The following is an 11289-nucleotide window of genomic DNA, read 5'->3' as shown; positions in this document are numbered from 1 at the left end:
TGCACTCATCTGACTGCAGTGATGCATCGCCATGTCCAGCCCTGGAATTGAGGGTAGAGTCACACCCTCTAAACTAGTGCTTCTCAAACTATCTGTGGTAAAGGACCATTCTTTTTCTTTTTAATTTCCAAATACAGCCTGATTATCTGACTGTCCTCTGTCCAACAAGATGAGTCCACTGATCATGCTGTTGATTGTTGTGGCTAAAATTGTAGAAAACTTTCTAAACGCTTATCTGAATGTTGTCTGGGATTGGTAGCCAGCACAGTGGACTGTCACCAGGAGACCACATTTTAATAAGTACTTCTCTAAACCACGTGTGCCAAGAAAGAGACGGTTGTTGCTTCCCTGGAGAAAATCCGGGGAAAGTATTACCAGAAGAGGGGCCAGAGAAGGCTGTGTCCCAGAAGGATGCCCAACACTGGTTAATTCTGTAAATCTTTCTTGTGTAAAGACCTCATCTCAGTGTTTAGGAAGTCATTGTGTTCTGGATTGTCGAAATGGCGTAGGATGGGCAAGTGGGATAGGAATTTTCTCCACCCTCCTTTTTATCTTAAGGACTGAAGATTCTTCAGCCTTTTGCTTAGCAGCTGTCCTTGTCCCTTTTTTTTTTTCTAGCCAGACTTGAGTTAGTAAGGACGTCTCAGCCTTCTTAGCTAGCTGTTTACTAGAGAGGCAGAAGCTCATCCAAGGAGACGCAACAGCCAAGGGCTGCAAATGGCACTCAGCAAAGGGAAGTCTGGAAATGATGGTGGGGATGAAAGGAATTCTTCTACTGTGTTTTTAGATACCACTCAGGGCAGGTCTGACATAACACGCTGTCTCTGCAGGCCAACTTTCTGTACTGGCAAAGGCACTTGAGCACATTGGCCATTCAGAACTAGGTGTTTTAAACTGGGTCCAGGGAGACCAGTTCATTGTGAAGGAGATGAGAACACGTTGCCCTACATCACAGCAAGATAGCCAAGGATTTAAACTTCGAGTTCTACCCCCAGGCCACATTGCTCAGAGGTTATTCTGACACAGTCAACAAACAATTCATTTTGCCAGGAAGGCAACTTGGTAGCCTATTCTGTGTGGATGGACAGGCCCACCAGAGAGGGAAAACCAACCGTGTCGTCGGCTGGACTTCAGGACACTGGGATTAGTGAAGCACAGAAACTTAAATGATAGCCATCTGGATGGGTGTTTGTTGTGGTTACTGCCAGGCTCCCGCCATGCAGTGTGCCAGTCAGAGAAACAAGTGTTTATGCTATAATCTCTCATAACTTGAGCAGAAAATATACAACTTAATCTTGCCGGGCCGTCCAGCACTTCCCTCCTCCCTAGAAGTGTGTCATAGCTCGTGTATGTTCTATGGTTAAGAATTTGGTGATGTTACAGTGAATGAAACATGTAAAAACCTCCACCCAAGTGTAAGTTCTTCAGCTGAGCTTTACACCAGTTCATTACGACTGCAGGGTGGGCGTGGGCAGCGTTTGCCTTTCCACTCCCTACACTGCTTTCTCAACCCCCGTGGATGCTGGCGGCAGTTTGTTTTGTGCCTGGCGACCTGCACTGTTGTACTAAATGCAGGTCCTTTGTCCCGTAGGAGAAAAAAACCTGTGCACGACAAGCCCGTTTCCTAGTGAGGGCTGTGATCTGGGAGGTGAGACGAGGTCACTTTGGAGGAACGCAGGTCTTCTGAAGATGTGGCCAGGGCAGGTTATAAAGAAACCAACGCTGTCTGCTGCCCCCTGGGTGTAAAAAGCCCTCCAGGGAGCGTGTAAGACGTCTCGTACAGTAGGGGCCCGTCCTAACGATTGTGTCTTCCTGCAGGATGCCCGTCTGGGGAGGTGGCAACAAGTGCGGGGCATGTGGGAGGACCGTGTACCACGCCGAGGAGGTGCAGTGCGATGGCCGGAGCTTCCACCGCTGCTGCTTCCTGTGCAGTGAGTCTCCCCCGCGCTCGCGTGGACAGAACTCGTGTGTCAGGAGCTTCAGCTCACCGATTTCAGGAAGAAACTGTGGTCTTGTTAACAAAGATGATTTTAGCAGCCCCAGTGGTTTCTGTCTGTCTGTCCCCATGGACAGTGCAAGCGCTCAGCCTCACAGCAAGGACAGCAGGGGCGACCCAGACCCTCGGCCTCTGGGCCCCTGTAGCGCTTCGCCTCCACTTGGCACCCCCTGTACTTCATCTGTTGTCACGTCTGTCTCCCCCGCTTCACCGAGACCTCGGGGTTGTTTATAGTCTGGCACCCAGCACAGTTCCTGGCACATCCCAGGGGCTTGGCTCCGACTCCTGAACGAACGGCTCACTCCCCATCCGCGCCAGCTTTCTCGTTCTGGCGGGGCTCCTTCTCTTTGAAACCTAACTGGCTGGTTTCTCGCCACACTGTTAGTTGAAATTCACATGTCTAGAAGCTCAAATTCTGTCTTCTCTGGTAGTGAATATTCAGAGTTATTTCTTGTTATTGATGTCCTAAATTTGAGGGAAAGGAACGTAGGATATGAAAATCCCATAGAAGTAGATGGGGAATTACTGCTGTTTATAGAGAGAGATATTACCATTGTGGCTGGTACAGACAGGAGGTAGACCACGAACCAGCACGTGGGCGTCTGCTCCAACGATGGTCAGTACCTGATAATGAGAGAAAGGGAACAGGAGAGAAGCCCCCTCTCCCTGGCAGATTCCTTCTCAGGGCAACCAAGTCTTCAGTCTTAAAACAGGAGAGTAGCCGCTTCAGGAAGCTCAACATTAATCATCTTCTGATTCAAATGACAAAATTTTCTCGAACAAAGGATTTGTTATGTGAGGAACCCACCCATCCGTGCAGCTCTCCGCTATATCTAGAGTACTGTGCAGTGAAAATTACTGTTAGAAACTGCCTATGTTAAAAAGAAATCTGGTTACACTAAGGAATAATCTTCAGAAAGAGTTTCCCTCACAAATTTTAGTTGTCCTTCTCCTTCTAGGCACCAGCATTTAAGGCGTCTGGACCTTTTTATACAGCAACTGCTTTGCAGACGACCAGAAACAGACAACAGAGAGTTGCAGTTACGAAGAATACAAATACAACATATGAATGTTTGCTATGTACGCCTCCATAATAGCTAGCATTTCTCAGATTTGGTTTAACCATTTCTTCTCTTAGAAGTTAATTTTTTTTAAAGGAATCCGTATTTTTCAGCAGCTTTGTAACCAAGAGAGTATGTGAACAAAGAGGAAATGTAAATACTTGAGAAATTGTTCTTAGTTTCCTCCTGTAGGTTAAGCCATGATGTCTACACCGTAATCAAGTCAGTGTTTATTAAATGTCAAGGTCTTTACTGGTCCTCTTTATTACTCCTTCCTAATATGTGCCTCTGCTGACTAAAGCCTTTTAAGGAAATAATTCAGAGTAGTTTGCAGACCTTAGGAGAATTTACTGCAGAGAATACGGATAAGGCCTAGGGGGAAAGGGGTGGTTCTCTAGTAAAAATTTCATATATTTAAACTTGCTCTGGTTAATAAACATGTGTTTAAAACCAGTTTTTCTATTTATTCTGTCTGTTAAGGGTGTCTGTTCTTCAGCAGTGTATGATTTTAGGTTAACTCTGTCTTTAAGCAGATATATTTCAGTACTTGAACCTCAACAGCAAGGTTCAAAGTAGATGATGTCATTTCTGTTCTACCAGAGAAAACTTCAGTCTAAGATAATAGAAACTTCATCATTTAACTCTACTCTGAAGCAGCCAGCTAGTCGCCTTTCCCGGCCCTTCTTTCTGTCCTTCCTCTTTTTGCTTCTCCCTCTCTTTTAAATAAGGGGTGGGAGGAATCCCCTTTTCTACTGCACTGATCTCGGGTTTCCTGCTGCCCGACTGTGCTTCCAGTGAGCTCTCTCACAAGTCTTTTTTTTCTCAAGCTTAATTGAAGTCTTAGAAAGTGAAATAACGTCTGGATAAAACATGATGACATTTGGCAGTTTTATGAAGTGGGATACGTGGAAATGTGGTAAGAAATCCATCAAGAAAGAATGTGTGCTCCTTTGGGACTGAAGGGAAAACAAATGCAGACTTTAAACCACTTGACGATTTTCAGACATACTTATCACTGCTGGAGAAGCCGGTGGTGAGATGAAAGAAGACTGCTTTTTCCCTTCTAAACTAGTGATGAAAACTAGAATTCTGGATTTAAAACCGTTTTTATCCCTGGGGGTGCTTTTGGGGGAGGAGGGGCTGCAGAGGCAGCTCGCTCAAGGTGCTCCTACCCTTTTGTTCTTTAATACTTGGATGAAGGGGACGAAAAGATTGAGTGTTGAAGGTTGGGAGCAAGGGTCTTGGGCGCAAAGTGCTAGTTTTGTTCCTTTTGTTCGTGTAATTATAGACATCTTGGAAACTTCTCTCCCCCTTGCCTGGGAGGCAGATCCTACTAAACAGTTTGAGGCTTCAGGATGTTAAAATTCGAATGTATTTCTGAAATGACCATCATATCCATGGAGGAACGCAAATTGTCCTCACACGTAGCGAGCCGTCCAGGTGCTCTCCAGTGGCTTTTGGGAACCAGAGAATAAACTAGGAATGTGAGAGAGCCTCTGCCTTTACCTTTTCTAGGCCCTGTGTCAGCGCCACCATTGTTCTAAGGAAAAAGGCAATCTTTGGCATATTTTTAAAGTCTAACTTTTTCCCCCTCAGTGGTTTGCAGGAAAAATTTAGATAGTACAACAGTGGCAATTCACGATGACGAGATCTACTGCAAATCCTGCTATGGAAAGAAGTATGGGCCGAAAGGCTACGGGTACGGCCAGGGCGCGGGCACACTCAACATGGACCGGGGTGAGAGGCTGGGCATCAAGCCCGAGAGGTGAGTCAAGACCACGTGACCTTCAGGAAGGCATGGTGGCAATTCATGTTGCTTGGTGAACGGGAATCTGGGAGTTTCCAGATTTTTAGCTTGAAAGAATCAAAGACAATGACTCAGATTTTCTAGTATAAACTAATGACTGTTCTTTAAGCTTGAAATAATGGACAGTTTTGGACCTGGCAAAGTTCTTATTGATTATTCCAGTGATTTCCAGCCCCGGTTTATAGCATTATGAGGTGTATCAAGGACTTGTGATGTTCTCAAAAGCAAGTGGTTTAAATTTACTTCCGTTTCACAGCACTTCAAAGACCAGACATCATGAAATCAAATGATGGAGAAATGTAGTATCGGAATCATGAGATGCATTTCTCATGTGCAATTAAGCAGTCAATGAAAATTCCTCAGTCAGTCCTTCCATGTAAGAATGTTTCCTCACCAAGAAATTACTTTTCTCTAGCTTACAATTCTTACTTAAAAATGGAAATTATTTCCTGTATTTGATTCTATGAGAGGTTAGTGTTACTAAATTTTAAAGGTTTCGGTACCAAAGTAAGCAAAGTGCTAAATCTGCTAAACTTCACTTAGTAATTCACGCTGAGACATAATTTCTTCATGTGGAATTTAATCCCTATTCTTGACTCACTAATTCCCTCATTTGAACTTCACATTTTTCACATCCATTTTATACTGAAGAGGCCAAAATTGTGTAATACGCCAGTAAGATGGCCTTTCCTTGGACAAGGCCATTAATTGTGCCCTTATTGTAGACTGGACACCATGCAATAATATATGGTAACTCATGTAATCCTCACAACCCTATAAGGTAGGGTTTCCTATCTTAATCAAGAACAAAGTGAGACAGTGAGAATTAAGTGATTTGCCTTAAGTCACACTGCTAGTTAATTGTAGAGCCTGAAACTTAACCCAGTGTAACTCCAAAGCTTATGATCTTAAGCACAGCGCATTATGGTATGCCTGAAATAACGTCTGCTGAACATTTATGTTCATTCTATATAATCTTCACAGTAACTGAGTTGAGTTACTTTGTCCCTATCTTATAGATAGGACACTAAGGCTCAGCTCACACAGGTAAGTGGCAGAGCCAGGATTTGAACTTTTGTCCTTTTGGCCCGCATACTTGTGCGCTGTCCTGCATCGAGGTCCACCTCTCTGTTGTCCTGTTTCTTCCACACTCACTTTCTGAGCCGTGGTGCCTTGCTGGGCATCGGTTGTATGAGAGCTGACTCATTCATTGCTGCATGCCGTCACTTGCAGGACCCCAGCTTACCTCTTTGTTAAAGTTCATCGTTCTTGTTCTGCTCTCCCTTTCCAACTTGTTAAAAATCTATTCTTGTTTCCCAAGATTTTATTTCAAACACATAAACCTGTACACGTTCCCCCCAAACAAAACTCATCCATGACCCCAAAAGTGAATCAGTAATTGTGGCCATAGTGTTAAAGTCACAAAGACCAGTGGCCCCTCCTCTTTATCTACTCCTGCTTCTCCATATTCCCCAATAATTAGCCAACGTTCTATGCTGGCCTGTGTTGATCTGTGTCCTTGCCTCTTCCCCTTCTTAGCCTGGCCACATGTTACTCATCCTGCAGGACCAGGTGTAGGGATTTCCTTTTCCAGAAGCCCCTCTTAATGACTGTACTCTGGGAGCACCTGCAGTCTTGGCTGCCCTTTTGGCACATGGTCATTGTGAAAGTTATGGGGACCAAACAGCTTCGGGGGGATCTCTTGAAGAGGCAGCACTGAGTGGGCAGAAACATCTTCATTGAGGCAGACCTGCATTTTTTAGTTCAGGCTCACCAATTTACTAATTCTCTAGCCCTTCAGCAAGTTATTTAAATGTAAGCCCCTATTTCCTCATCTGCCATATGAGGTAGCAATTAACCATGGCTTCTGAGGTTGTTGGAAGGGAGGTGGGAGATAATCCATATAAAGTTCTTATTAATATGATTGGCAGATTTGGAAATTTTTCTTAGAAAACTCCTAACTGCAAGTGTTGGATATCATTGTGAATAGCTTTTAAAGATCACTTTTAAAAGTAAGTACAGGTGTCCCTTGGTATCCATAGGGGATTGGTTCCAGGACCCCCACGGACACAAAATCTGAGCATGCAAGTGCTATGTAAATAGTTGCTGGCATGTGGCAAATGCAGGTTTTGCTCTTTGGAACTTTCCAGAATTTTTTTCTCGAATATTTTTGATCCAAGGTTGGGTGAATCTGTGGATGCACAACTTGTGGATAAAGAGGGCTGACTGTATATATACAGTGGGTTGTGGAGATTTTTTAAAAAATATGCCCATATTAGGGACAATGGAAAGTTCAGTCCTGTGAATTAGTACTGGGAATTGGTATTTGTTGCTTAGAATAAGATTTCCAGTGGCCACATCAAACATGATTCAAGAAATGCTGTATATTAAACAACTTAGGTGGAAGTGTAGAAAACCATTAAATGACTAAAAAATGGATATAGTGGAGATGAAGATATTAAAGATACATGTAAAGTTTGAATAAACTTTTATGAAAAGGCAGTATTCCTAAATTAACACTTTATTTTAAATATGTATGTAACCTATTTAATAAAATATAACTAGGATGAAATTGTTCTCCTAGTAGGAAAAATTGACACTTAGCTACCCTTTGCTGAGTGCTAACTCTTGTTGTCACATCTTATCTGCTCAACCTACTTGTAAGGCTTTAGGAAAGCCTTTAAATCTTTTCAGAGCCTAGAATGGTGTTCTGCATGGTAGGTACATCTACATATTGAATGGAAAAAAATTACAGAAAGTGAGAGGAAAACAAGGTTTACCTAGTGACCTGTAAATAGTGACAAAAACAGTACGCTATACAGAGAAAAAGATAAACAGATCACAGAGTAATAGGCAAACTTTCTAAAATATTTTCCCATGAAAAATGTAATTTACTCATACTTTCCCCTAATATATTGGGGAATTAAGTAATCTGTAAAACATACTTAATTTTCCTAGTTACTGCCTAAGTCAGCTGACCTATGTGCAGAACTTAACTGCTTAAGTTACTACTGATTTTTTCTATCTTCTGTGAAGTAAAAAGCTAGCTGATTCCAGTGGTAATATAAATAATAATAATAATGATATGAATGTGGGGTGAAAATATGTGCTATGGTAGGTTTTCATAAAACACAGCATAATTGTTTAGTGGAGAGGTTAGCACTGGAGATTCAATGAATTCTGATGAGTTTAGACTCAGAGGGACAGACATTTAAGTTTGGAGCCTTGTCTGTCTTTTTGTAACAATAATGAGCCCATAAATAGGTCAAAATAATAACTGGCCCGCTCCTGATATTTATTTCTTCTTTCTTCTTTCCCCTGTACTGGCCTGTGGAGGCCTCCAGCCAAGGGACAGTATAGCAATTAAGTCCCAGAGTTCTATTGTGTCTGCCTTGTAAGGCTTATAAGGGCCCTTTGGAAAATCTTGCCTAATTCCTTTTCTCCCCTTTCCACAAGCGTTCAACCTCACAGGCCTACGACAAATCCAAACACTTCTAAATTTGCTCAGAAATACGGAGGTGCTGAGAAGTGTTCCAGATGTGGGGATTCTGTGTACGCTGCCGAGAAGATCATTGGAGCTGGAAAGGTAAAGTGCCGTCTTGAGTTAATAGCAGCGGATGACTACTCTCCACTACCTTTCTCCCCCAGGCCCCTCCGCAGCCCACTCAGGCGTTCTGCCTTATAAATAAATGCCTTGAATTAAACTTTTTCTTAATCGAATTTCCATCTGAATCATTAATTTTTTGAAGTGATGCCCTTATTTGACAAATCACATCTGTGTTTAAAAGAACCTTGTTTTCATAGGGGGCGCTCCTGAAGGTGTTAACTGACAAGGCCAGGCTTAACAAACCTGGACTCTGCAGGTTCTTCAGTGTAGTGAAAGGGAAAAAAACAAAAACAAAAAAGCAGTGACTTAGGGCACCTGATGCTAATTTGGTTTGGAGCAGTCGCTTAACCGCTTCACCTCTTTGAGCTGCAGTGTTCTCAACCGTAAAGGAGGTGGTCTTCAAAGGAGCACACAGGGCTTGCGGCGAGGTTTCAGACAGCTCTCAGGGAAATGGCCCTTCCGTGGCACAGCTCCAGGTCCAGGTCTTCTGTGGATGAAGTCTGAACTCAGCCCTTTTGCAGGCAACCAAGCATGTAGAGGGTCCAGTTTCAGCCTTCTGGTTGGGGCTGCCCCACAGTAGTCAGGAGCCTGTTTTGGGCTGATCTTCCTGAGCCACTGTGCCAGCATCTAAACTTACTCATTCCTCTCTTCCAGCCCTGGCACAAAAACTGCTTCCGATGTGCCAAGTGTGGGAAGAGTCTTGAGTCAACAACTCTGACTGAGAAAGAAGGTGAAATCTATTGTAAAGGTAAAATTAACTTCAGTTATTGGTGTCCATATGGGTATCTCACACTGGCTGTTAGTGAAGGAAATGTCACTAGCAGGGGGAAAAAAAAAAAAAAAGGACAAAAAGCACTCTGAAAATGGGAAAGAGGTGGGATAGTGCCACTGGGTATTTGAAAATAAAAGATCTAGAGATGCTTACAGATGACAGAAAAACCACAGAACATTTTTGATGATACAGTAAGTTAAGTTCCTGGTCATTTAAAACTCGCCTACAAATAAAAACAAACAATAGTCTTCTTTCAGCTTAATGTTTTAAGCAAAGCATATGGATATATGAAGGTAATAGACAAATATAGAACTTGTCTGGCCCGATGTGCATACTTGTAACTCAGTTGGGACCATGAGCTGAACACCAGGGAACCAGAAGACTCGGACTTACCTTTGCAGCTTTAACATAGTTACTACGTGGCACATTCTACACCTTAAATAAGTTGAACTCTTCTTGGCATAGCCAACAGCTTTTTCAATTTACGGATGTTTGTTGATACATCAGTCTTAAGCAATGCTAGCAAAGCTTAATGGACTTGCACTAACTCTTCCCTTTTCTTTTGTAGGATGCTACGCGAAAAACTTTGGGCCCAAGGGATTTGGCTATGGCCAAGGAGCAGGAGCCCTTGTTCATGCTCAGTAGAGGTGCAAACCCAGAACCAAGATCACACACTGAGAAGCTCTACATAATCTAGGCACAGATAATCTAACACTAAACTACTGTGAAATTCTACCAGTACTTAAGTACTGTATGTTGCCCTGTACTTGGATAGGCCAGCTGGCTAGTAGGAAGAGAGCACTATATCTTTTCGCTTTATTCATCAGCATTTCAAGAACCATTTCTTTTACATTTTAAATAAAACTTCAGCTTAATTTAGTGTTCAGTGTCTTTCAATTAACCTTTTGGAGGAGTGCTGTGATGTCGGTTAGTGGTAAATCATCTGGGTCCCCACCTTCATTTTTATTGGTTAAAGAGAGTCCACCCCATTATGCGGTTGACTCACCAGGTTAATGTTTGCATTACAGCTGTTGGAAAAGATGGCTCTCTCTAAGCTGGCAAGTGTGCCTCAAGAGTGAGCGTTGCTAGGCAACAGGCCCCACCATTCCAGCTCTTCAGAGCTGGCAATTAATTCAGCAGTGCAGAACTCCTGCCTGCCTGCCCCACTCTAGCTCAGTGGTTGCTCTTCTCTTGTTGGGAGCAGTTTCCTAAAGCATGGCTCCTGGACAACCTGCACTGGAGTCACCCGGGAGTATTGCAAGGCAGATTCCTAGGCCCCAGAGAAGCAGAATCTCTATGGGTGGAGCCATAGAAGCCCTCCTAACAAGCTTCTCAGAAAGGTATGCTGACCCAGGGTAGGCACACTGTTAAAACACTTAAAAATTCTTTTGATTTATCTCGATCTAAAGATCATTATAAACAGCTACCTACAGACAACTATAGAATCTGAGGCTCAGTGTGACTTTTTAAAGACTCCCCACTCTCATCTGATAGTGAATTACTAATCCTGGAAACTGGGTTGAGGATTTGTGTTTTTCTCACAAATCTCAATTCTGCAAAATTAGCAAAGAACGCTGCATTGTCCTGGCACATTCAGCTGGCTCAGGGAGAAAAGGAGTATCAGACTATATAAGGTATATTTTCATTATTTCTCCAGAAACTTTTAGTTCATTACCAGACTCAATCCAACCCTTTATTTTTCAGTGGCAGGGTGTGATATTAGTCTGTAATGTGTATTTGTTAAATTGAACCAGCCTAATCTGTGAATACATCTTAATCTTATATGACCTCAAAAGAAAAAAAAAAAAAAGCAGAAACATGGTGGGAAAAGGTCAGTTGAGGGTGTACCAGGTGAAAGAATTCATGGTTATTTATATCATAGCCTTGAGTACGTCACATGTTCCGTAAGGCAAGTTTCACTGTGGGAGAGGGGAGGGTCTTTTTGGTAAGCAGGCTGGGGAAGTTAACAATAAAGGAACTGGGCTGAACTGAAGAAGATTTATGGAGTAACTTCTGATTCATTCTGTGGTCATTTTAAACACATGC

General features: G+C 42.9%; 1 protein-coding gene across 5 annotated transcripts in view; it reads left to right on the top strand.

Moving 5' to 3' along the window:
• Positions 1-10118, top strand: part of CSRP2 (cysteine and glycine rich protein 2) — a 15487-nt gene extending 5369 nt beyond the window's left edge. For 2 of the 5 annotated variants that reach the window (XM_082351756.1, XM_082351755.1), the window contains exons 2-7: positions 1819-1931; positions 2956-3076; positions 4654-4822; positions 8321-8450; positions 9126-9219; positions 9812-10118. In XM_082351756.1, coding sequence (XP_082207882.1) covers positions 1896-1931; positions 2956-3076; positions 4654-4822; positions 8321-8450; positions 9126-9219; positions 9812-9888 — 627 coding nt within the window. In that variant the 5' untranslated portion in view covers positions 1819-1895 and the 3' untranslated portion in view covers positions 9889-10118. Of the gene's footprint in view, positions 1-1818; positions 1932-2955; positions 3077-3113; positions 3974-4653; positions 4823-8320; positions 8451-9125; positions 9220-9811 lie in introns of those variants that run through there. The other 3 variants (XM_082351758.1, XM_082351757.1, XM_082351759.1) reach the window with 2 other exon arrangements.
• The last annotated feature ends 1171 nt before the right edge of the window (positions 10119-11289 follow it).

This window comes from Balaenoptera borealis (genome assembly GCF_965194805.1).
Source record: "Balaenoptera borealis genome assembly, chromosome: 13".
NCBI lineage: Eukaryota > Metazoa > Chordata > Mammalia > Artiodactyla > Balaenopteridae > Balaenoptera > Balaenoptera borealis.
The sequence above is the reverse complement of the archived record's forward strand: the minus strand, read 5'-3'. Positions and strand labels throughout refer to the sequence as shown.